The sequence below is a fragment of the Gopherus evgoodei genome, chromosome 2 (assembly GCF_007399415.2).
Source record: "Gopherus evgoodei ecotype Sinaloan lineage chromosome 2, rGopEvg1_v1.p, whole genome shotgun sequence".
NCBI classification, from domain to species: domain Eukaryota; kingdom Metazoa; phylum Chordata; order Testudines; family Testudinidae; genus Gopherus; species Gopherus evgoodei.
In genome coordinates this window covers 105273806-105301170 of record NC_044323.1, presented here as the reverse complement: position 1 = coordinate 105301170, position 27365 = coordinate 105273806, and the positions used below count along the sequence as shown (strand labels likewise).

General features: G+C 41.7%; 2 protein-coding genes across 2 annotated transcripts in view; one reads left to right on the top strand and one right to left on the bottom strand.

Moving 5' to 3' along the window:
- The window catches only part of SPATA48 (spermatogenesis associated 48), a 49111-nt gene extending 40983 nt beyond the window's left edge, over positions 1 to 8128 (bottom strand). Inside the window, exons 1-2 of the mRNA XM_030549363.1 lie at positions 7624 to 8128; positions 366 to 463 (exon numbers count right to left, since the gene is read on the bottom strand). Coding sequence (XP_030405223.1) covers positions 366 to 463; positions 7624 to 8128 — 603 coding nt within the window. The remainder of the gene's footprint in view (positions 1 to 365; positions 464 to 7623) is intronic.
- Positions 8129 to 10175: 2047 nt separating this feature from the next.
- Positions 10176 to 27365, top strand: part of ZPBP (zona pellucida binding protein) — a 68020-nt gene continuing 50830 nt past the window's right edge. Inside the window, 4 exon segments of the mRNA XM_030549397.1 lie at positions 10176 to 10317; positions 21799 to 21879; positions 24960 to 25085; positions 25745 to 25747. Of these exon segments, the coding sequence (XP_030405257.1) occupies positions 10176 to 10317; positions 21799 to 21879; positions 24960 to 25085; positions 25745 to 25747 (352 nt within the window).

Here is a 27365-nt window from a genome sequence, read left to right as displayed (position 1 = left end):
TTATTTAGCTTATAGCAGCACTTAGAAACCTCAGGCAAGGATCAGATGAAATCATCTCACCAGTATGAATCTTACTTTTAAGCATTCATTCACGGTTTGTGATAAAAGATTTTAAAAAAATCAGGGGCAGTGGTCAATATTACAAAGTAAGTATGTCAATGGGATACTATGCTTATTTCAATGTAATTAGACTAGGAAAAGAATGTAGAATCCTAGATTATACCACTGCATGGAAAGTGTTGGCAAAAGTTGATTTTGAATATTGACCACTATAGCTCTGAAGACTGGACGTTTGCAGATTTAAAAGTCTGTTCTGTCATCCAGGCTTGTATAACCATTGAAACAAACAGTACCAGACACACTACCTTAAGTTTTGGGTCCACATGAAATGCAAAGCTATGAATTTGAAAAGAATCTCTTTGTTTAGATGAAGCAGGAGTAACTTTCATTGGACTTGTCCAACCTGAAAGAAAAGACTTGGTATTGTGCTATTCATTCTACAGCTCTACTTAATTTCTTTAACAGTAATTAAACAAATGAAACGAAATAGTTTTTACATTACCATAAAGATTATAATACAGTACATCCATATATATTTATCCATTCCTGACTCTTTAGAGAGAGTTACTTAGAGGCTTTCAGCAAAATAAATTCAAGTAAAATGCAGCTGAAAGAAACAATAATTAGCATTTCATCTGCTGTGATTTGTCCCTACTTAACAAAATGCAATGTATCATAAATGAAAGTGAAGCTATCTTATTTAATATACAGGAAAAATATCCAAATCATTAATTATGGTAAAACATCACTAGGAAGTTATCTATATAGTGAGCTCTTGCACAGCAAGCCAGGGTATGAATCTACAACACTCCAGCTTGCTGCACAGCAACATCCCAAATGAACATTACTATAGCACAATGAAAGTCATCCTCATTTGCCTCAGTGTGTTGTGAATTTCAAAGGCTAGTTGGGACCGGGTAAATTCAACACACATGTGGGAACCTAGCTCTGAATAGTTTTATTCCTGTAATGCTGTAATTAATTGGTATGTATGCATACTACTGCCCTCTACTGCAGAGAAGCAGACCTGCTTATATACACATAGGCACTGTCTACTGGTTATGCAAAAACATTATTCCTTCAGCTCTTTGGTTAAAGAATGTAGATTTGGTGCCATTCCTCATGCTGTATATATAAAGTAAATATGACAGCTGTGCTGCATGCACGTCTTATACAGAAGACACAGATAGTTCTAATGTTACATTTGCTTTACTAATTGAACTAGGGTGATCAGATAGCAAACAGGTATTAGGAGCCTATATAAGAAAAAGACCCCAAAATCGGGACCATCCCTATAAAATTGAAACATCTGGACATCCTAAATTGAACACATATTTTCAGAGATCTGCTGTATGTTATAATTTGCTATTTTCACATCTGGTTTTTGCTGTTAGGATAATTAATCTTTTAACTGTTCTCTTTCTCTCTCTTTCTAGTTTCTGTGGAGAGATTCAGCATAGGTGGAGTAATTCTGGTCCAGCACTCAAGTGTCTGGAAGTCCCAATGTCCCTTCTAGTCTTGCTCAGCCCACAGGATTGAAGATGGCACAGTCTGGCCTCTCTGGAACACGTTGGGAACTCAATGGCTTGGTTGCACGACACTTTTATTTACCAAGAACTTAATGATCCTATCAGAGCTGGTTTGCTATTTGAAGTTGGCCTTCACTTATCACATCACAGGGATCAATGAGGTGTATAATACATTTTGGGTCCATTTTATTTGTCTCATGTTTTCTGAGCCTGAACCTCTTTAGGGTGCATTTGAGTCACAATTTCAAGATTTTCTGCACAACTACAAGAACTAAACAATTGGTTGTTTTTTTTTGTTATTTTTTTAAGTGAAAGTTGTGGTTCTTATGTAATCATATAAAACCAGGAGCTGAGGCTTTATGAAAAACACCTAATATTGCGAGCGTCACAAAAAGTTAGAAGAGTTGGCAACAGTGCGATCCTCTTGTGAACAAAAGTGATGCACTGTACCGGACATCCACTGAAGTCAATAGAAGTGTTGGTATTGATTTCAAAGGGAGCAGGATCAGACCCTAATAGCAGGTAATGCTGTTCACATGCCTCTTTGTTGAAGTGATTGAAGCCCTAGAGGTAAACCATTTAGTCGAGCATAAATGTTTTGTTTTAATCTCTGTGTAAACTGTAGTACTGTCTATAACTGAAACTAAATATACCCCGTGGCCGTTCTCCTCCTTTCTCTACTCCTATCCAACAAATTGAAGCTATAGATCAGCCACTGAAAAATGATTTCAGAGAAACATAAAAATTAAAAAATGGTAGTTTAAATTATAAAGACTTTCATGATAGGAGAAGCAACAGGGAAGGACTGGGGCTGCTGAAGACACAAAGAATTTCTGTGTTACTTGGTACCAGTGAAAAACTATCACACAATGAAATATGTAACTATAAATCATAATAATCAAATCCCTTGAGGAAATACAATTGGTTTTACTAATAGGGCAAGGTCCAAGATTACTTTGGATTTTTATGCGGTACTTTCTTGATGAGCTACTTACAGGATTAACAGGAAGCACACTATTACACGTTTCAACGCATGCTTGATAATTATTTAAGAACATATGTTGCTAAGAACATTTTATTTTGGTTAGTACCAGCTGGCATTTTTCAATTATTGGTTAACTCTGTTTATACTGCTGTACAAAGTAATGATTGTGAACTATGTAAACTATGGTAATTTGGGTGAGCGATTGGCCAGGCTTGATCTTTTTTAAAGAAGTTTTCATTTTATGTTTTTGGGCTTTTTTGGTTTTGTTTACATTTTTGTCTCTGATTGTCCCCATTTCCTTTTCTTCATAACTGCAGGTAAACACCTCGTCTGGCTAGATAGCTACATCATTGCACAGGGCAGGGCCAGTGGGGGTAGTGCTTCCTTTCCATCTGCTCTTTGAGATGCAGGGGAAGGATGGTGGGCCCGAGTCTACCTCACACCCAAGAGTGGGGTATTTACCCAGATCTGCTTGGAGAGAGGTTGCTGGGGGTGGGCAGAACTCCTCTCTCTCCCTCCCAGTGGCAGAACAAAGGCCTGCTGGGAGGCGAGGGTAGTGGACCACAGTCAGCTCGACAGCAGCAGGAATAGGGTGCTCAGTGCTCAGAGGTGGGGTCAGTAACAAGACCCTAATGCTTGCATCTAGCGTTCCCTTACTCTCACCCATCTTCTTATGGTGTTTGCTCCCCCCACAATTCCCAGGGGTGCCTCAGATTCCAGTGGGGGGTGGGGGTCGGTGGTCACAAATGCTCCTGACCAGACCATCTCCAGCTGTCTTTCCCATTCCTGTGAACAGGAGGTATTTTATCCCAACCTCCCAAAAAACTGATTCAGATTCCTGGTGGTTGAATGGAGACTGTTGTTCCTGCCAGATGCACAGCTGTCTCAGGCATATGCAGCTGAATAACACTTTACAACTGGATCCAACAAGGTTTCCTGAATCTGAGCTTCTCCAGTAGAAATATACAGTTAGGGCTAGATCCTTGGGCCATGCTAAGCAGTGTGAAGCGACCTTAAGTGAGCCCTTCAGGGGACTGAGACTGAAATTCCAGTTTCATATGACTGAGAGAAAGGTAACGCTACAGGTGAGCCCAATGGCCTTATTACTAACCTAAGAGCAATGAGCAAACTACAGCTGGAGGCATGCTAAGGCCAGAAACAGAAAGCACTGAGAGCAGTCCTTAGCATAGGGGCTGACTTCCACTGTTCCTGGTGAGAGCTCGACCCCATCCCTGCCCTGTCTCTGCCCCTGCACTTCCCTTTCCCTTCCCCCATTCCACTCCTTCCCCCAAGTCCCCGCCCCTTCCCACCTTTCTCTGCCTCCTCCCCTGAGAGGGCCGTATCTCCGCTCCTCCTCTCTCACTCCTAGAAAGTCCTAAGTGCTGCCAAACAGCTGTTTGGCAGCAGGAAGCGCTGGGAGGTAGGCGAGGAGCAGGGATGCAGCACGCTCAGGGGGGCAGGAGGTGGGGGACAGGAAAGGGAGCTTGGCTGCCAGAGGGTGCAGAGCACCCACTAATTTTTCCCCGTGGGTGTTCCAGCCCCAGAGCACCCCCGGAGTCGGTTCCTATAGCCCTTAGGTTAAGTTCCTCCTCTAGTTGCCTTGGAATCTGGAAACTGGAAAGATGGCTTACAGTCACCTCCCCTGCCAACTCCACAGCTGTGCTTACAGATCAGAGAGGGCTATGATAAAGTTAAGGTGACCAGATAGCAAGTGTGAAAAATCGGGACAGGGGGTCGGGGATAACAGGAGCCTATATAAGAAAAAGACCCAAAAATTGGGATTGTCCCTATAAAATTGGGACATCTGGTCACCCTAGATAGAGTCCCCCTCTGTGGGTAAGTGTACTTTGCAGCGGGAAGCAAGCTTCTGATCCCAGGTAGCCAGCCTCACACTCTCCACCAGGGCAATAATGATCAGCATATCATGAGTTTTCAGATGATATCTTACAAGACATAGTTTGTACAAAATTTATCATAGTCTTGAAAAAGGGGTGAGCACAGGGATACAGACTGTCAGACAAAAACAGGCCAGAACAACAAGGAATGAAAAACGGTGTTCTTTGTGAGGCTCACTTGGCTGTAGAATGTCTTACTGCCAGAGATCAGCACAAACTCATGTCTGGCAATCTCAGGTCATAATGCAAGATTTATTTTTTTCAACAGGCATCCTCCAAATAGCCAAGCCATGGAATGTCTCTGGGCCTAAATTTGTAAAATTTACCAATCTTAACTCATCACATGCTGAAATGACCATGGCTTGCTTGGTGGGTCTTTGGATTGTGAGGCTAAAATGAGGAATTTGCTTTAGCTATCCTGTTGAAACTTAGAGGACCAGTTTATAATCCGAGCACTTCTTAGGGCTTGGCTACACTTGCGAGTTACAGCACACTAAAGGAGTCCCGAGCGCACTAGCTCACTACCCGTCCACACGGGCAAGGCACGTAGAGCGCTCTGATTCCATGGCTAGCACGCTACTGGTACTCCACCTCGGCGAGTAGAATAATGTTTGATGCACTCCCGCTGGAGCGCCCCAGCATCAGTGTGAACGAGGTGTTGCATTACTGCGCTCTGATCAGCCTCTGGAAAAGTCTCATAATCCCCTTAAATCAAGTGGCCACTCTTGTCATTGTTTTGGATATGCCTTTTGAAAGCTCCGTTTGACAGCTGGCATGCTTATCTGCTCTGAGACAAACCAACCATTACTGTGAAATGCTGTGTGTGAGAGAGGTGGGGGTTAGGTCAGCTGCTGTGTGAACTTACAAGACAGCATGCTGACATGTTCTCAGCCCCCACAAAACCCACTCTCTCTCCCCCCACATACACACAACACACTCCCTGTCACATTCCACCCCCCTCACCCCCACACTTTGAAAAGCACATTGCAGCCACTTGCATGCTGGGATAGCTACCACAATGCACTGCTCTCTGTGGCTGTTGCAATGTCGCCATGCCAGTGCAATAGCAGCTGTCAGTGTGGACAGTCTACAGTGCTTTCCCTACTGTACTCTAAAAAGGCTGGTTTAACTCAAAGCGCTCTACATCTGCAAGTGTAGCCATGCCCTTATATGCCAACTACATTTGTATATTCCCAGCTGCCACCCCAACACCATAGGTAAACTTCTAAATATAAAAACTAGGTTTGCAAACCTCTGTCCAACCTCCCTTAAAATACTGCTGCTGGAGCTCTCTGTGTTCTTTGGTCTTTGCTGTGTATACAGATTTCTTTCCTAAAATAGACTCTAAAGGGTGAATTCCTGGCCCAATTGTTATTAATAGGAATTTGCTGGACTTCAACCAAGAAAAAACTCAGGCTCTACTGTGTGTCTGAAGAAAAGCCTGATGATCTGTGCCTGCATCACAGATCTATCCTCTATTTCAGGTCACTACTCTGACTGAGAACTGAACGATTGACTTGGCCACAGAGAGTTCTAGATCTATTCTCTACCCCTTCCAAGGAATCTCCAGCTGCCAAAGTCTGCTGTCCCTCTGCTGGAGAGACTATAATCATAACAACTCCATGGAGTGCTGTGTCTTCAACCTTCTTTCACTTCTCCATAGCAAGCAGCAATCTAGCATTTAACAATCCTTGACCCCTGCAAAGTTCTTGTTTACAACAAGAGCCTTATAAAGATTATGTTTCTCTTTCAAATTCCTTTTGATCTTAAAATATATATATATATATATATATATATATATATATATATATATATATATATATATATTTCTTTTGCTTTAAGTTTCAGGTTTAAAATGAAAAGTTCTAAGAGACACAAACCAGAGATTAAGAACTCTGCAACAATTTGTGGCACTCAGAAACTTTATGGTGATTGGGCAAGCAGCTTCTTTATGGTTCCAACAGGTATTCCCCTATATCAGAAACCTCTTTACGGTATTCCCAATGATCCTTTAAAATTTTGTTCTAGCTTTAAATAGCATTTCTATTAGAGAAATGATTGGTGGCAATTGCTTAACCTTAACACAGGTTTCACTATAATACTCACTGCTGGGAATGTATTTTGCCTTCAGAAGCACCTTATAAAGATTTTTGCATTTCCAAAGTTTTCAGCATCCTGCCATTTAAAAGATTAACTAAGAGTCTGATCTTGCTCCTATGAAGGTCAATGAAAGAGTTGCTGTTGACTTTGACAGGAGTCATCTTTTTACCAGCTGAATGCTGTTTGAAAATTTGTTGTATAAAACACACTGATTTGAAAATAAATCGATAGGGTGTATTCTTGCTAAGGCATGAGGACAGATCTAGAGGGTTGGATCCTGTCTATGATTACCCAGGGGATAGACATGGAACAGGTCCTAAATATGAATCACTTAACACTATCTGCCAGATAACATTAAAATGCCACGGAAGTGTACAGGGCGATTTCCTTACTCTCCAAAATAATCTGCTATATCAGCTCACATTACAGTAGAGACTCATTTTAGTTACTCTACTTTACCTCTTTATTTACAGAATATGAATTCTTTTAAACATTAATTATTTCCAAAGACCTCTGCTCTGTCAATGTATGTTACAATTTGGTATTTTGGCACCTGGCTGATGCTTGCAGCTAAATCAATTAATCGTACAACTGTTCTACTTCTTTCCAGTTGCTGGTTTCAGTGGAAGCATCCAGTGCAAACATATTCCGTTAAATTCATAGTTTGTAAACTCTTTGGGGAGAAGACTGTCTGTATTTGTGTCTTGTACAGTAACATCCTTTTTTCGGCAATTAACACATAATAATAATTTGCTTTACCCAGGAGTGGCGCCAGGGTTTTTGGCGCCCTGGGGGGGGGTCCTTCCGTGCTCCAGGTCGTTGGCAGCAATTCTGCAGCGGGGGTGGTGGTGGTCCTTCTGCGCTTCCTGTCTTCAGGGCACTTCGGCAGCAGGACCCGGGGCAAGTGAAGGACCTGCCGCAGAATTGCCGCCACCGACCCAGAGCACGGAAGGACCCCCTGCCGCCGTGGGCAGCAAAATGCCACCCTCTCAAATCCTGGTGCCCTAGGCGACTGCCTAGGTCGCCCAAATGGAAGCGCCGGCCCTGGTTTTACCTCCAAGTCTTGCCCTGATAGAAGCATCTGACATTGCCCTGGAGTTCCACCGTCTGTCCTGGCTCACCTCCTCCAACAGGATGACATGCCTTGTGTGTGCAGTCTTTTTTGGGAGGGGGACCCGCTGGTGAGGTTTCACATCACTGTAATCCACCAGTGAGTCGATGATTCTGCCACAGCAGGGCTGCAAATCAGCATCAGCTCCTGGGCTCATGAATCCTGAGCAGGGATCAGCTAAAGGCACATTGTCCCGGTGTGGGAATAAAGGGTAATCTGGCCCCACAGGAGGACTGTAAGGATTGAATTTAAGAAAAGAATTACTGTCTTTCTCTTGGAAGCTGGCAAAATCATGTTTGTCATCACGACCTCTCACAAAAGGCATATACATTTTTTTTAATAGACTTCGATATTTATGGTGATCCATCTTGTGAAGTGGCTCAGTTGACTGACTGGAGCTTTTAAAGGCATTTACCTGTCTTTCGGCTCCCTGGGAAACCAGGGTCATTTTCTTTTATTGTTTTAGATTACAGTAAATTAAAAAACCTCCGCTCTTTTCTATTTCTTAGACTTTCTGAAATCCTGTCCAACAAACCACAGTAAAGCTAGAGATCATCAGCCAAAAAATTACCGAACAGAAACCATAAAAGCCAAGACAAGAAAAGCAGTGAGTGATCCAGCCAGAGAAAGAATGAAGCTGTCAAATGAGTAGAGTCTCTTGGTTGCTTGGCAACAGTGGAACACTAGCACACAATGAAACTTGGAATTGTGTATATCATAATAATCTGATCCCTTGAGGAAACACAGGTCATATCTTTAAATGAGAGTACTATTTATTCCACAGATACACACATAAAATGTTTTTAATTTTCCCAAGAATTATTTAGTATTTTTGTATCAATACTTTTGAAAGTAAACTACAAATTGACATTTAGATAAGAAAGATGAACAGAACAGAAACAGATTGAACCGATATAAGAGTTATTAAACATACAAAAGAAAAAATATTATTAATAGGAATAAATAAATTCTACTGACCACTGGCATTAACCTTATATACTCTACAAAATATTGCTTTTCTCTAGAGTTTCACCAGTTGTTTTACTGTAACTTATTTTAGGTGTGATGGCAATGATCCATTAAAGGCTAAAGCCAAAGTTTTCAAAACTGATTTCTTAATGTTAGCTTGGAAAGTTATATTCAGGGATCTAAAAAAAGCAGCCTGACTTTCAGAGGTTTTGAGTACCCCCAACTCCCATTGATTTAAATGAAAGTGTTCAGCACCTCCAAAAAATCAAGCCATTTTTAATTGGGTGCCTTAAACACAGATTTAGGGGTCCAACTTTTAGGCATCTAACTTTGAAAATGCTGACTCAAAGCTTTAGTTCACGATTCTGTTAGGAGCAACTTCTCTCACGTACACTGGCTTTACGTAGCTGCAAACAGTAAGAACAAGGAATTCTGTTGATGCAAAAGATGGAACAGAATTCACAGCTCACTCAATTTTTGTTGTGTTGGCGCTACAAAGAATAAAAACCAGTTAAAACTTATAATTGGTCTTCAGTGACAAAAGTGTTGCTCTGACTATCCTCAGTCTAGAGAGTAAACTGTAGAGCCCTGCACGGATACAAATCATATAAAGCAGCTATTCGCCGACATGCAGGGCTCTATAAATCTGCTCTCTGATGATGTCATTTTTACAGTCACTTTTCCTAAGCACACCCTATGGATTTAGGTACAAGCGCCACTCATAGCTAGCCCCATACCAGGTCAACTGAATAATTGCTCATTTTTATTACGATGTCCAAAGAATGGCTCCTTCTTGTTTTGATTCCTTGTTGATTTATACAGGGAGATGCCAACTTTTTCCTACAGCCCAGTAGCCAGCCATGCTCACGGAGCTGTTCCCCTGCCAAGATCAGCTTGCGTCCTGATAGTTGGTCCTGCCATGAGGGCAGGGGACTGGACTCGATGACCTCTCAAAGTCCCTTCCAGTCCTAGAGTCTAAGAGTCCCACAGGGGTGCTTGCTGCCCTGCACAGAGATCCTTCCCAGGGGGATTTCAAAGCCTGGCAGCAGAGACACATGGCCTTGGGCTGCTCAGTCCCGCGGGGCGCTCCCCTCTGCGCTGGCACCACCCTGGCAAGGAAGGGCTGGGCCCATGGGCAGCGCTGGGAGCGCAGCCCCGGCTGGGGAGCGCAAATGGGGGGCGGAGGCAGTCAGCCACCCCATTATCTCATGGAAGGTCACAGAGTTCGGCGGCCTCCCCCGTCGCCACGCGAAGGCGACTCCTCGGCTCCAGGCCCTCACAGTAACCTCCCGCGCCTCGAGCCTGGCGGTGCCCACGCGCCGGCAGGAGACAGAGCGGAAATGACGAGCAGAAGCGGGCTCGGCACGCGCCGCCGCCGCCTCGCCCGGTTCTCTGCGCTGCCCTTTTCCCCTCCCCGTCGGGCGCCAGCGTGACGCTACCGGGGTTCGACGCCGGCTAACGAACTTTTAGGCCGGCGCGCGCGCGAGGCACAGGACCGAGCGGTGCGAGGCGCTGGGGCTTTAGGGATGGCGGACTCGCGCCCTGGGGCTGCGCGCCGGCGGGGCCGGGGCAAGAGGCGGCGGGTGGGGGCTTCGCCCTCCTCGGCCTTCCGCCTTCCACCGCTGGGCGTCACCTTCCTCTTCCTCCTGCTTCAGAGAGCCCCCGCAGGTACCTTCCTCCACCCCCAGGGGGGAGCAGGGAGAGGCCTAAAGAGGGGAAAGGGAGGCGTGATATTAATTATTGACTGTTAATGACTAGGTGTTGGTCCATGCCTCCTAAATGCTGCAGTAACGTGCGTGCAAATAAATAAATAAATAAATAACACACTAACACCTGGGTATTCATAATTTAATAAAATAGAATGTTGCAATACATTCAGCAACTTTTTAATATTACATGATAGATAATAAAAATATTGCAAATAATTAGCCCCATTTATTACAGTGGGGAGACACTGATGCAAACTGAGTTTAGATTGATTTAAAGACAAAGAACCTTTAAGACTTCTTTTGCCTTCAGTTTGCTGAAAAGCATAACTATCAGTTCCTTTTATATATGTATAATGGGAGATATACCTATCTCCTAGAGCTGGCAGGGACCCTGAAAGGCCATCAAGGCCAGCCCCCTGCCTTCACTAGCAGGACCAAGTACTGATTTTGCCCCAGATCCCTAAATGGTCCCCTCAAGGATTGAATTCACAGTCCTGGATTTAGCAGGCCAATGCTCAAACCACTGAGCTATCCCCATCTGTTGCCTCCCCCTTACTTGCTGCAGGCAGCCCTCCCCCGCCCCAGCTCCCTCTGCCTAAATGCTGGTGGTGACCAGGGCGGCCGAAGATCCAGCTGCCACGGTCGCTGCCGAAGAAAATGCAGCCCCCCAAATTCTAGCGCCCTAGGCTACCGCCTTGGTCGCCTAATAGGTTGCACTGGCCCTGTCTCTAAGGTGCCACAAGGTCTCCTGTTTTTGTTTTTGTTTGAATTTCACTTGGCATATTTGAGCTATCTTCCTCGGGTGTCCATCTCACTGAAATGTGATGTCATTTGTGACATTAGCTTTCTTACAGTGCTATGGAAGGGACTCCAAACTAATATACAAACTGCTTTAGTAGTTGAGTAACAATAAAAAGAGAGATTTAAAAAAAATTATGAATAAACATTTTAAGTATAAGAATTCTTTTTATCATCGTTAAACTGTATTAGAGCAGAATGGAAACTGGATTTCAGTTTCTTCCACTGTGCTTTCATACTTATACTGCTAAAAATGATAGGGAAAATACTTTAATGTTAGAGTAAGTAAGCTAGCTGCTATAGTTTTGCTGCAGAAATCTCTGCAGAATCATTTCAAAACATAATAAAAACTTTGTAGTAATTACCATAGTCTTATGCCAACATTTTCCATCACCTTAAGGAACTTTCATTTCTAAATAAACAGAAGCTATGCCAATTTAGCATTCTAGTAATAATATTTTATTAGTTTATAAATTGTGTAATTATTCAAAACTCGTCTTTAAACTTTATTTTTGCCACTACCATTTTCAGACCAAATTTAATGTTCTGATGAATTGTTTTAAAGTTGATTAATTTTGCTATTTGATTTTAGTTTTTGTTCTGAGACTGCAGAAATAATAATATTTCATAGGGTTCATAGAATTACATTATATAGCTTGTTTTTTATTATTGTTTCCTCCATGTCAAGGTAAGAATCTAGGGACGAGAACTGTCAGAAGAACTCATAGCTCTACTGTCTGGAGGTGGAGAAGAATAGAGGAGCCAGTTTGGAGTTGCAGGACCTCCACACAGATAGGCCTGGTCTATAAGATATTGGGGGAATCAATCTGTCACTTCTGGTCAGGAGCTGGAATTTGTCTCCTACAGAAAAATAACAGGGAAACTGAGCCTGATTCCCCACTGCCTTTCATGTTGTGTAATATTTACACCTGTTTAAAGAGAGTACAGAGTGGGTTTAAAAGGCTTCCAAAGCAGACTGCTAGTATTTTATCCATATTGTACTTACTGTGATAGAGCCTTGATCTTGCTTTGGAGGCACAAAGCAGTCACAGTGCTGTTGGATTTGCTCTCCTGAGAATTTCCCGTTTTTCACCAGTGAATTCAGGTGGTGTGGATTCCCCTTTGCATAGCCAGTGAGCCCCCAGCACCTCAGTGATCACCACCTGCTGCAATGGTCCCATGCAGGTTGCAAAAACTTACTGATGGGGGTTATGTTGGATCAGACTGGTCCCATGAATGAGGAAGTCAGAGATGGTATGGTACAGTACAGTATAAGGCAGTGGAAAATCAGGCCCTATGCGATTTCTAGTGTAGTAGTGGCATTCCACAGATATTACAAGGCAGACTGCTTTGAAAGCTGTCCTAGGAGCTGTTTCAGAACTCTCAGTTCACTTTCTTAGGATGGGTAAAACTTAAAAGCTTCTGCATTTCCTGTAAAGTTCAGAAGCTGGATTGGGTTGGGGATGCTCAAAGCTTGTTTTTAAAAAAGAAGCAAATTTAAAATTGCTTCCATGACTTTTCCACAGTGAACTTTGTTGTCCTTTTTACAGTACTTGGTGGCTCTCATTATACTTTTGTTTTTCACTTTCTGTGACTAAAGTTAACTTGAATTATTCAACCTATCCAATTTTAATTAATCCAATTGAAAGTGAGAGTGAGGATACATCTTCACCGTATCGGCGGGTAGCAATCGATTTCTTAGGGATCGATATATCGCATCTCATCTAGACGCGATATAGCGATCTGACTCCGGAACTCCACTAGCGCGAACGGCGGTAGCGGAGTCGACAGGGGGAGCCATGGACATCGATCCCGCGCAGTGAGGATGATAGGTAACTCGATCTAAGATACTTAGACTTCAGCTACATTATTCACGTAGCTGAAGTTGCATATCTTAGATTGAGCCGCTCCCCTAGTGTAGACCAGCCCTGAGAAGAGGACTCTCTGCTCCAGACTATTGCAGTAAGGGCATTTGGGCTAATGGAGGTGAGGAGGAGGGAAAGGGAATTCAAATAAAATAGGAAATCTGGAAAAAGCTGGAGAAGAATGACTTAGACAAATGTAGTTCAAATGTAGTAAAAATTATGTAATGTATGAAGCTAGGGCTTAGACATCAAAATGACTAAGCTGCACCTGCAAACAACTGAAGGAACAAAAGCTAAGGCATGTTTTCAAAATCTGGCGCAGTGTCAGCCTGGCTCTTGGGGGTCTGAATCAGGGGTGGGCGAACTACAGCCTGCCAGCCATTTTAAAATGGCCCTTGAACTCCTGCTGGGGAGCAGGGTCTGGGGAGCTCTTTGCGGCTCCCAGAATCAGTGGCATGGCCCCCCTCCAGCTCCTGCGTAGGGGCAGCCAGGGGGTTCTGCTTTGCACGCTGTCCCTGCCCCAAGTGCCACCCCTGCATCTCCACTTGGCCGGGAACCGCAGCCAATGGGAGCTGCAGGAGCAGTGCCTGCAGATGAGGCAGTGTGCAGAACCACCTGGCCGCACCTCCATGTAGGAGCCGGAGAAGGGACGTGCCGCTGCTTCCGGGAGCCCTTTGAGGTAGGCACAGCCCGGAGCCTGCACCCTAAGCACCTCCCCATGCCCCAGCCCTCTGCCCCAGCCCTGACCCCCCCACCCTCTGAATCCCTCGATCCCAGCCTGAGCATCCTCCTGCACCCCAAACGCCTCATCCCTAGCCTCACCCCAGAGCCTGCACCCCCAGCCAGAGCCTGCACCCCTTCCCGCACCCCTGCCCCTGCCTGATCCCCCTCCCGTCCTCCATACCCCTTGGTCCCAGCCCAGGGCACCCTCCTACACCCCAAATTCCTCATTCTCAGCCAAGAGCCCACAACTCTAGCCAGAGCTCTCACCCCCATTCCGCTCCCCAGCCTGGAGCCCCTGAACTCCTTAATTCAGCCGCACCCTGGAGCCTGCACCCCCAACCAGAGCCCTCACCCCTCCCACACCCCAACCCCAATTTTGTGAACATTCATGGGCCACCATACAATTTTTATTCCCAGATATGGCCGTTGGGCCAAAATGTTTGCTCACCCCTGGTCTAAATTATCTCCTGTTCTGAGGGAGAATCAGATAATAATTCTAGAATCTTTGTGTTATACACCCTGGGTTACACCACTTCATAACTTTTACTTTTTTCAAATTTTTTTATATTAGTGGTTCAAGAGCTCCATCTTTGGGCATAATATATTAATGTGAAATATTCTCCCCGGGATTGTATCTGTCAAGTACAGCAAGAAAATCCCCCTATCAATATTATACATCTGTTTTCAGGTTGTCAGTTTCCATCTTTTTAGCTGCACATATGCAATGAAACATCTAAATGAGTTCTAGTGGCTTTTCACAAATATGTGAGACTTTTCTTTCACTCTGGGATTGTTGTATTATTTTGCTTTGCACTATCATATGAAGGACTCTGGTTTGATTCCAATCTCTTGTTTGTCCAGACTGGCAAATATCGTGCTTCGAGATACAGATCTAAGATGATTTTTTGTGTGTATGTTTGTTTTCTGAGTTCTGACCGGGACAAAGAGGAATCCTTGGAAAAAAATATACATTGTAATTTTAAGCAGCTCTTTCAGTAGAGTTCTGTGAACAGTTGTCAGTTTATCAATAAGTCAGCATTGAAAATTAAAAGTGAAAACTTTTTGGATAATGTTCTCATACAACCATAGAAAGCAAACAAAAGAGAAAGTGATTACCTCCAAGATACTGCTCTGCTGGTAGCTTTCCCTATTGCTAGTATGGTATTATTGTGGTATTGGAACTAATCTCTAACTTGCCCATAGAGCTTGCTTAAAGAAAAATGTGTGTATGTGTAATTATATTAGGAGTATTCACTGTAGTTAAGGCCCTATCAATTCACAGTCCATTTTGGTCAATTTCATGGTCATATGATTTTAAAAATTGTAAATTTCATGATTTTAGATATTTAAATCTGAAATTTCATAGTAACTGTAGAGGGTCCTGACCCAAAAGCAGTTTGTGGGGATGGGTTGTAAGATTGTGTAAGGGGAGGTCGTGTTATTGCTACCCCTTACTTCTGCACTGTTGCTGGTAGCAATGCTACCTTCATGGCTGGGTGGCCAGAGAGCGGTGGTGACTCCAGCAGTAGTGCAGAAGTAAGAGTGACAATACCATATCATGCCATCCTTGCTTTTGTGCTGCTCTGCCTTCAGATCTGGTACCTAGCCAGCACCTGCCACTCTCTGGCCATCCAGCTCTGTAGGCAGCACAGAAGTAAGAGTGGCAATACCACAAAACCCCCTCCCTAGCCCAATAATCTTGCGACCCCCCCGCTTTGGGTCGGGACTTCCAGTTTGAGAAATGCTGGTTTCCCCTGTGAGATCTGTATAGCATAGGGTAAAAGTATACAAAAGACCAGATTTCACAGTTCATAGTGCATTTGTCATAGCCGTAAATTTGATAGGGCCCTAGCTATAGTGAAGTTTGCCTGAGTGTTTCAGTTATAATCCTGTTTTTAGCTGCTTATAATTTTTTATGTTCGTCCTGTTGTGCAAGTTAGCCCAGTGATGTCAAGATATTGTGATATTTAGATCCAGACCTGCTATTCAAGAGGAAAGAAAAAAAAAACAAAAACCCTGGATTTATCCATTCCTACTTTATATTCTACTGCTCTACTTAAATCAACATTAAGAAGTTTAGTCATGGCATATAAATTAACCCGTGTCAGTCCATAAAATGTTCTTAATCTTTCCCAGCCAAATTATGCATTATATAGTATAGGCAAAAGGAGTTCAGAAAAATCATTGTAGTCCTTGGGTCAGATTATGAATTGGTGTAAACTAGCATAGCTCCATTGAAGTCAAGGCACTTGTTCTTATTTACATTATCTGAGAATCTGGTCTTCTGTTCTTTGGAAGTCCATGTTTTAAGGAGAAGATTGAATTCAGCTCTTACATATGTGCAACAGTATTCTAAGAGACCTAAAGTTAACAGTGGTGTAAAAAGTCTGAAATCCTTCAGGATGTCTTTTTGAGAGAAGGGAAATGTATTGGTGACTCTTTCAAGCAAAGTGTGAAAGCGACAAAGTATAAAGAACTATTGCAAAGTTAATGAAACTCTTAATCACAGAAGTTCATCAGGAATGGCTACTCTGTGATGGCTATGACTGCATTTTTGAATGACAGATTCCAAAAGAAGACAGATTGTTGCTTTCTACTCCCTGAACATATCTCTATGGAGAGTTGTGCTTCTGCTTACCTTCTGAGATGACACATACAGACAGATTTGTTGAAAGAGGATATCTCACATACTTATCTGACTCCCATCATGGCAAGATCTGAGTTCCTCCCACATATTTATCTTCACAGCAACCTTATGTGGTGAAGTATTATTAGCCATATTCTACAGATGGAGATCTGAGGGACAGAGATGAAGTTATTTGCCCATTATCAGGAAACCTATAGTAGAGTTGGGAATTGTACCCAAATCTCCTATATCCCAGACAAGTACATTCCACATCTGATTGCTCTGTAGCAAGATAGACAATTTGTTCATCATTGCTTTTACTTTGAGACTATAGGAGAATGAGTTGGTGCATGTTGTTAATCTGTACTGTCAAATGTTGCAATGTACAATGTCTTCTAAAATACTATGAGACATAGAAGGTGGGTGAGGTAATATTTTCTATTGGAACAACTTCTTTGTTGATGGAAGTTTGTCCAGTAAAAGATGTTATCTCACTCACTTTATGTCTCTCGTCTTGGGATCAACACTGCAAAAAAAAAATAAATAAAATTGTATGATTATTTTAACTGATTGTTCTTAGCAGCAAATTATTTGTGCCCAAACTATAATTACTTTGGATAATTTTGATAAAATAGTATTAATATTTATATTAATGATGTATTCAAATTTTCAGTATTTTTGCTAAACTTCTAAATTGTATTAAGTATTCTTATTTCTTAATTTATATAGCTTCTCTTACAAGTTTCCAAGTAAACTGCTGAATTTAAAATTATATACATAACCTTACACTGATGTAAATATATGTTGTTTCCAAACAGTGGATGTTCACCATGAACCCTCGCTTATTTCTGACTCCAGCAGGTGTGCAACAGAGAGTCATTCTAGTACAGTCAGACAAGCCTAACTTCATTTTTTTGTGTTTCCTTCAGAAGTTTTATATTTCTATCAAACCTTATTGTTTCTCATAAAACTTGCTTTTAGGACTGTCAAGCAATTAAAAAAATTAAATGTGATTAATTGCGTGATTAAAACAATCGCACGATTAATTGCACTGGTAAACAATAATAGAATACCATTTATTTAAATATTTTGGATGTGTTATACATTTTCAAATATATTGATTTCAATTACAACACCGAATACAAAGTCTACGGTGCTCACTTTATGTTTATTTTTATTACAAATATTTTCACTGTAAAAACCAAAACAAATAGTGTATGTCAATTCATCTAATATAAGTACTGTAGTGCAATCTCTTTATCATGAAAGTTGAACTTATAAAAGTAGAATTCTGTACAAAAAAAAATTGCTTTAAAAAATAAAACAATGTCAGAGTTTAGAGCCTACAAGTCCATTCGGTCCTACTTCAGCCAATCGCTCAGACAAACAAGTTTGGTTACAGTTGCAGGAGATAATGCTACCTGCTTCTTGTTTACAATGTTACCTGAAAGTGAGAACAGGCGTTTGCATGGCATTGTTGTAAATATCTTGCGATGCCAGTTACATGCCTTCATGCTTCAACTACCATTCCAAAGAATACATGTGTCCATGCTGATGACGGGTTCTGCTCAATAACTATCAAAAGCAGAGCGGACTGATGTATGTTCATTTTCATTGTCTGAGTCAGATGCCACCAGCAGAAGATTGATTTTCTTTTTTGGTGGTTTGGGTTCTGTAGTTTTTGCATCGGAGTGTTGCTCTTTTAAGACTTCTGAAAGCATGCTCCACACCTCACCTCTCTAATTTTGGAAGGCACTTCAGATTCTTAAACCTTGAGTTGAGTGCTGTAGCTGTTTTTAGAAATCTCACATTGGTACCTTTGTGTTATGTCAAATCTGCAGTGACAGTGTTTGAAAATTAAATGTGCTGGGTCATCAACCAAGACTGCTATAATATGAAATATATGGCAGAATGTAGGTAAAACAGAACAGGAGACAAAATTCTCCCCTAAGAAGTTCAGTCACAAATTTAATTAACACACTATATTTTTTTAATGAACATCACCAGCATGGAAGCATGACCTCTGGAATGGCAGCCGAAGCATGAAGGGGCTTAGGAATGTTTAGCATATTTGGCATGTATATACTTTGCAATGCCGGCTACAAAAGTGCCATGCAATGCCTGTTCTCATTTTCAGGTGACAGGTAAATAAGAAGCAGGCAGCAGTATCTCCTGTAAATGTAAACAAACTTGTTTGTTTTAGCGATTGACTGAAAAAGTAGTAGGACTGAGTGGACTTGTAGGCTCTAAAATTTTACATTGTTTTGTTTTTGAGTGCAGTTACATAACAAAAAAAATCTACATTTGTAAGTTATACTTCCACAGTAGAGATTGCACTACATATATGAGGTGAATTGAAAAATACTATTTCTTTTATCATTTTTACAGTGCAAATATTTGTAGTGAAAAACTACAATAAAAATTACAAAGTACCGTACACTTTGTATTTTGTGTTGTAATGGAAAGCAATATATTTGAAAATGTAGCAAAACATCCAAAATATTTAATAAATTTCAGTTGATATTCTATTGTTTAACAGTGTGATTCATTGTGATTAATTTTTTGTTTGCAGTTAATTTTTTTGAGTTAATCGTGTGAGTTAACTGATTAATCGACAGCCCTGCTTGCTTTATATCTGCTTGAATATGTAGCAAACACAGGTTAAAATAACTTTAAAAGCCTGATTCTGATTCTAAGGGGGAAATTCAGAGTTAAGAACGCATTGCTTTACTATAAAGACTAAATTAAATTTAATGCAATGGTTGCAACCTTATGTTTGAGTATTTAAACATACAAAATGCAGTAGATTCTAAATTGTAGCTCACTCAGTAGTTGTAAGAGCTGCTTGTTTTGTAACACATCTCTATCTAGATATTATGTTGTCAGCAATTGCCACTCCATAATTAAGATTGAGTTCTATTTTGCACTTAGATCCATGTATTCAACCTTCATATGTGTAAATACAATACAGCATATCAGCCACTACCTTAGAGATTCATAGATTCTAGGGCTGGAAGGGACCTCGAGAGGTCATAGAGTCCTCATGGCAGGACTAAATACTGTCTAGACCATCCCTGATAGACATTTATCCAACCTACTCTTAAATATCTCCAGAGCATATAGGGGTCAGGTCAACAGTTCAGGTAACTCTTAAATGAGCCATTGTTACATCAGAAATATCTCCCACCATCACCATCCTTCTACAGCTAATTTGCATGCAATGGTTATTTTGGTTGTAAGGAGTCGGTGGTATGGGATAGACTGGAGTTATGTGCCATGAATTCTTATTGGCAGATTACTTTGATCCAACTGTCACTGCTCTTTAAAAGTTCCAAGACCACATGCTAGCTTTGGCATCACTATTTGAAAACTCCTCAAGGTACTGCTGCCACAGCTCCACTGCACATTGAGGCAACTCTGCTGGGGGTTCTGACATACAAATACAGTGGGAACCTTTGAAGTGGAGACACAGGGATTCAGGTATGGGGCACCCTTCACTCCCCTCATATAGCATCAGCCTCATTAATACAATACTGCCCCATAACCAGTAAGTCAATTGCACGATAATAGCTAGAGTAATCAGTACACTTCAGCTGTTCTGTGCCATTCAGTGATGCAAACTTGCTGTAAACCCAGTTTAAATGGGTTGGCTGCTTTGTGCTGCTCTGATGTATGAGTGGATCTGCTCTCAAAAATTAAATAAGATTTAAAGTTGACAGTACATGCTTTTTTTTATTTTTTTGTTTTAAATAACTAGAAATAGCACATGGTAGCATTTTCACTGGGTTTCTTATTTAGTGTTCATGTTCATTAGCTTTTAACTTTTTAAAATAAACCAAGAAAATCCCAAGATAAAATACTGGTAAAATGGTGCTGTTGTAATTTATCCCCAAACCAAGCATTACAAACTTGGAAAATTGAGAGTTAAACTTATACTTAAGAGATATCCAAACATGTTAAGATATGGAAATACAATATTAAGGCAGTCAAACATCCTTAATTCTGCCCTGTAGTGTCACCATGAATGTGAAAAAAGGAAAGATCCTGTCTTTAAAAATCAGTTTAATCTAATCTGTGGCCACAAACACTAAAAATGCCTTCATTATAATTGTGTGGTTACTGCCAAAAAAAGGCCATGTATGTATATTAAAGGCAGTGTGGGTAGTGATCCCTATTGTTATAATTGCCCAATACTTTCCACTATAAGATGCTGTTTTCAATTCCTTATAAATTTGCCAATCTTTAACTGTTGGGCTGTAATTTTCCATGCCGGATGCCTACCTTAGCTTGAATTGTTTAGAAAATTTTAGCAAATAGCTCAACCATTTCTTAGAACAAGAATAGTGAAAAAAATACGTTGTTCTGCCTCTGTTAAAAATGCTTAAAACTATTAAGTTGAGATGCTCTAGTGCCCCATTCTCTGGAGCAGGGACTCGAGATTTATCATGGGGTATAGTCCTTGTGTCAGGGATACTCTTGATCATCTCCATGAAAACTGGCCAAAATTTGGCCAAATTATGGGCCTCAGAGAATCTCAGTTAACATGTTTGACAATGCTTTGAAGATTGTACTGAGCGTGCTCCAGACCAGGGATGAATGAGCAGAGCAAGGGTTTCCCTGCAGTTACTCCTCCTGACTATTAAGGGCCTGTCCTGGCCTGACTATTAAGGTACCAGGAACTGAGAGCAGCGAGACTGGGTCTCCTGTGCTGTCAGTGGTCCCCATGGTGGCTCCCAGGAGTGGTAGGAAAAGGTTCTAGGGGTGGTGGGAACATTGGGACATAGAGCTGAAGAAATGGGGGCCTGGGATGAGGAACCAAAGTTGGGGGTATAATATACACGCTGTTAAATTGTGCCTTAATATAGATCAGTAATTTATTCAAGTTACTGTTTGGAGAAGTCGAGGGGAGTTTGCTGTAAGGTGAGCAGGCTTTGTTTCTTATGTGTTGCTGTTTGGTGTGCAGGATTCTTATATGTAGAAAATGGTTAAATTTGGAATGCATGCATATTATTTCAGATTGTTCTAATTATGAGATTACCGTAATAAAATAAATATGGTTAAGCTTGTTTTATTAATGGTCAGTACACAGATTAAGGGACCTATTCTGGAAGGCACATGTTTAAATCTATCCATATTCTGGACAGGACTTACACACTTGTGTAATATTTAAGAACGTGCTCAAAGTTAAATATGTGCTTTAGTGCAGTGCAGAATAGGGATACTTTTATGAATCCATGCCTTAGTCATTTGACTTAATGGGAGGTACTTTTGTATAAAATTATTATATCAACACTTAGAATTAATGGTGCTATCCCACTACAAATAATAGAAGAACACATCTATTAAAGCTTAGAAATCAGCCTATAATTCACTGTTCACTTTTCCAGATAAATTTTAAATTCTTATTTTAATTTTTATATTTTGACAGTTCAGTCTTCAAGGAGATTCTCAGGAATTGCAAATCCAAACCATAATGATTTGAAAATAGTAGGATCAACCACATTTCCAGGTATTCATAAATGGAATAATAAACCTTAGTTTTTACTGGTGGTTAAATAATAATTATGGAGACTATGCTCACTATTTTGCCATTAGTATGCTAATAGCAAGCAACTCCCATATCCCCTTTTTAGCAGACCCAGATGGTGCAGTGTGGTTGCTTCCTTTCTGGTTGGCTGAGATAGGGGTTTCCATAAGAGTGAGTTGGCTAATACTTTATCCAAATAAGAAAGAAATATGTGTTGTGAGGAAGAATCTGGAGTATGATGGGGATGAAACCTGTTCCCACTGAGAAGCAGGTGTGCCTATCCTTCATTAATCACATTTGTAGTTTAGAGGTACTTCGTGACCTTCAATTGATCCTAGAGTCTAGCCTTCTTTGGCCAATGTGCTTTTTCTTCACAACAATTGTGACTTTTTCGCTCAGATGCAGACCTGTGCCTTTGGATTGGAAATGGGATTTTATATTCTCCTTATAATTTGTGTTTTGACCTATGACTGTATTTTCTTTTGCAAATTTTAGAGGATTACTTTTAAGATTGGGTGAGTAATGGAAGAATTATATGGCACTAGAGAACTAGCTGGATCCTTTAATTGTTAATTTCCCAGCCTAACATTTGGTAAAAGGTTAAAAGGTATAGAATTTTGGTAAACAAAATGTAATACTGTGTTTTGGAGTTAGCTGGATTTCATTGTAACATATGTCAAGCCTTAATACCTTAACTAAATCTTTCTTTTTTGTGAAATAGAAGTACTCATTCAGCACACACAACAAAGTTTATATTCCATGCCGCATAAGGTCAGGAAACCAGCTTCTCAAGGTTTTTTGTAGGATTTTGGGTACTTGCGAGAGGAGAAGTATTGCGAGAGGGGAAGTATTGCCTCCTAGAGGCGCCCAGGGCGGTGTGGTATGTAAGTGTCCCAGGTCACTGGGTGGGGGCTTGAGCCGGTTATGCATGGTGTTATTGAAACGGAACCCCTGGATACTGAACCCGGCCCTTCTTGCTGCCAATTCAGGGGCAGAAGGGTTACATTTTTGGGGGCTCGTCCGGGATCCTGGGCGCCTCTAGGAGGCAATATTTCCCCTTTTGCAAGCATGGAGCCTGAGTGTAGCAAAATCTTTTTAATAAAGGAAGGAAACAATGCGGCATCCCACTGGAGAAACACCACAAACAGGATTATAACACAAACCATAAAAAAACAAAAAAAAACCCCACCCCCAGGTACGTTTGGCAATGTCCTTTTCCCCTTAGGGTCTTAAGTCCAATCACCCCAAAGTCCAACAACCCAAAAGTCTCTGGTCAGTGCCACCCCAGAATTCATCTGCAGAGTTTTACCCCAGCCTGAGTGGAAAGGGGGGGGGAAGTCCACACAGGGTGTTAAGGGGCACCTTACGTGGGCCAGGGCCAACTGCTCCACCTCTCCGTGGAGTTCTGCTGCAGCCTTCACCATGACCAGCTCCACCACACCAGCTGTGCCGCTCCTCCAGCTGTCCCTGCAAACCGCTTCACTCTGCTCACTGTTCCATGGGCTGCTCCAACACACTGCAAACTGCTCTGCTCTGCCAGCCGCTTAACAATAGGTCTTCAGGCTCCCCCACTAGTTAGCACAGCACTCTGTGATCTCAATTCAGCTCTTTCAGTGATTTCAGCTCTTAGTAGGGGAGCCCTGGTGCTGGTGCATCATTGATCCAACATGAATTCAGCTCAGCAGTCTCTAGATAGACTCCTAATAGAATTAAAAATTAGCTCTACTCTTTAACATTGGAGAGAGGAAGATGTGCAACTGGTGTTCCAGGCCCTCAAAAGGGGCCCATATCATCAGGTACACACACACCAGTCCCCAACCTCTCAATTCATGGGGTTTTGGAACCCATGTCCCATGTTTAGCAAGTACCACCCAACTAAGGTTGAGTCATTTCTGTCACAAAGCAGTCCCATCCCAAGCTGCTGTGGGGTTATGCTAAGTGGGGGGGTGGGGTGCATGCCAATGCAAATTCTTAAAATTCTTTCCACACTCTCTACAATTTACCACCAGATGTCAGGGTAGCGCTCATCCTGACTCTGCTTACACTTGCTACCAATCTTCTCCTGAGTTTAGACTCTTGCTGCTAAAACTATGGATGGTTCTATATACATTTTTGAAAGGACAGAAGGAAGGCCCCCAATCCATACTTTCACAGGCCAGCTAGAACTGGAAGAGCCTATTAGAATACTAATGGCAAAATTACCCAGACTCTAAGGCCTGGTCCACACTACAGCGTTAAATCGATTTAAACAGCGTTAAATCAATTTAACACTGTAACCGTCCACACTACAAGGCACTTAAAATCAATTTTAAGGGGTCTTAAAATCGATTTCTGTACTCCTGCTCAACGAGAGGAGTAACCCTAAAATTGATATTACTATATCGATTTAGGGTTAGTATGGATGGAAATCGAAGTTATTGGTCCCATTCTTTTACTGAGCTACCCAGAGTGCACCGCTCCGGAAATCGATGGTAGCCTGGGACCATGGACGCACACCACCGAAGTAATGTGCCCTAGTGTGGACGCGTAAAATCGATTTTATAAAACCTGTTTTATAAAATCGATTTCATTAATTTCGATTTTACTCTGTAGTGTGGACGTGGCCTAAGCTAACTCTCTGCCCCCCCCCCACGTTGACTTTATGTACAGATTGAACTTTAGGGAAGACAAAATAAAACTCTGCAGAACCCCACAAGTGAGAACCTATTGGATGGATGTGCGAACATGTTCTGTTCCTCCAAAAGGGTCATTGGTGGGCACTAGGATGTACACTGTTCCTTTTAGAGAACTAGATTAAATTAAGTCAGGCAGAAGAGACTTAGATGTTAGAGAAGAATATGAAATAGAACTGGAACAAATCTTCAACGCTTTTCATTTGATTTCACATAGGACAGAAAAAGAATGTCTAACATTTCACTTATGATGATGGAGATAAGAGGACCAATCCCAATATTCTGGGGTCATTCTTCAAACATATTTTTTTAAATAGTGGTTACTGGCTTACTTGACTATACAATTTATTATCTAAGAAACGTACTAATTACCATATGTCGTATTTTCAGTCAAAATTTATGTCAAGTTGAATCACAACAGTCCACGTATTTTGTGTGTAACAAATCGGCTACGAAATTCAGAGCTGATAGATCCAGTATTTCAATGGCATGGACCAGGAGGTGACCTTATTGCAGGTAGAGATTTGTTTTCTTGCTTCATTCTTCATTTTTCCTATGGTTGTATATGCGTTGATATCTAAATTGGGACGGAATACTACTTAGAGGATTTGTGATGTTCCTGCTTCTCAAGAAGTTTTTAAAAAAATGAAATATGGGTAACAAAACTGCACCTAACCATATAGATGGAAAGGAAAGGTAAAAAGAAATTTTAAGATGAAATTCAAGTGTGTGTGCGCGTGTGTGTGTGTGAGAGAGAGAGATTATAAAAAGATAAATTAGAGAAGGTGGCAAAAATATTTCTTCTTCGAGTGCTTACTCATGTCCATTCCACGCTAGGTGTCCATTCCATGCTATGCTTACCCTAGTCAGGTCCAGCGGGTTCTTTTGGAAAGTAGAAAGCCCTCCATGAAAGTGACATACCTGGCAATGTGGAAGCGCTTCCTGCTGGGAGTTGGAGCAGAATATCAATCTGACTCAGTCATCTCTGCAGTCCATTCTGGATTACCTGTTTTACTTAAAGCACCAGGGCCTGGCCTTCTCTTTGATCAAGGTGCAGCTGTTGGCCATATCAGTCTTCTATCCCTGCATCCAGGGCAGATTAGTATTCTTGCATGAGATGACAATCAGGTTCCTGAAAGGCCTTGAAAGATTCTCTTGGGTGAGAAATCTGTCAGTCGGTAGGTAAGCCCTGCCCATCACCACATCCAAAGAAGCCCTATGAAGTTTATCCACTGTACTGGTGTCAAAGCCTAAGAGGGATGTGTCTGATCTTATAATGATGGTAAGAGGAGCTTGAACAAAAGGAGCTGGTCCCCTCTGGATACCACTGAGGGAAAAACTTCCGGCATTCGTGCAGGTAGCGAGCGCACACACACTCCAACTAAATCCTGAAGTCCGCTTTGACATCAGCACAGGGGATGGGTTTCATAGGGGCTTCTTTGGATGTGGTGATGGGCAGGGCTTACCTACCGATTGACAAATTTCTCACCCTAAAGAATCACTTCTCAAAGATTCAACTCAGCCCTCAAACCTCAGTAAGGAATTGTCTTCAACTACTGGGGCATGTGATATCTGGAGTGTTGGTTTGCAAAGGTTCAAGCTTACATCTCTGATGCCTTCAAGGATGGCCCAGGACAGTGTGTGTGTATATACCGAACAATCACAGTCTGGGCAAACAGGTGTCTTTAACCAGCTGCATTTTGTAAACACTCAATTAGTGGAAGGACCAGAGGGTCTGTGCTGGATTCCCTTTTGCTCAAGCTCCTCTTACTATCATTATAAGATCAGACACATCCCTCTTGGGATGAGAAACATATCTAGGGTCATACACCATCCAGGGCAAATGATTGTCCCAAGAACATCTTCATATCAATCTTTTAGAACTTTGAGCAATGAGAAATTCTTGCATTCACTTCCTTCCTCTGATCAGAGCCATATCCATCAAGATATTTGCCCTGCATATTCTACATCAATCATCAGGGCAAGACTTTGTGCTGAAGCAATAAAACTCTCTGCATAGCCAGCCAGCTTGTCACCTGATAGTCAGCTTCTTACCTCCTGGGTGTATAGAACACCATAGCTGACAACTTCAGCAGGTTCTTCTCCCAAAATAACAAATGAGAGTTTGATTTATGAGTCCTCAACATCATATTTCTAATTATGGATTTCCGGAAGTTGAACCTTTTTTCAACCTCCGCCAACACAAATTTCAAGGAACTTTGCTCTAGAGGAGGATGAGATCTTTAATCACTAGGGGGTGCCTTCCTTATTTCAACTTTATGTTTGAAGGTATTGAATAAGATCGAACAGGAAAGGGCCGAAGTCATTTTTAATTACACTGACTTGGCTGAGACAGATTTGGTTTCCTTATCTTCTTTGACTTGCATCTTGTCCACCACTGAGACTTTGTCAGTTGGAATCTGTTATCTGAGAATGCTGATCATATTCTTCACCCCAACGTCAAACTTCTGTGACTCCAGGCATGAGTCCTTGACTGTTCTTGGGGATAGACACCTTTTGCTCAACAGAGGTACTTTTAAATAGAAAATAGACATCTACATGAAATACTTACCTTCAGAAATGGAAGAGATTTCACCACTGGTGTACCTGTTGATTAGTCTTTCCTGTTCACTCTTTACTTTCCATCATCCTGGAACTACCTGTTGAAATTAAAAGATCAGGTCTTGCTATGAGTTCTGTCAAGGTTCAGTTGGTGGCTGTAACAGCTTTTCACTCAGCTGTGGAAAGTTTGTGGTGTTTGCTTATCCAGCAACGTCAAAATTCCTTAGAGGACTG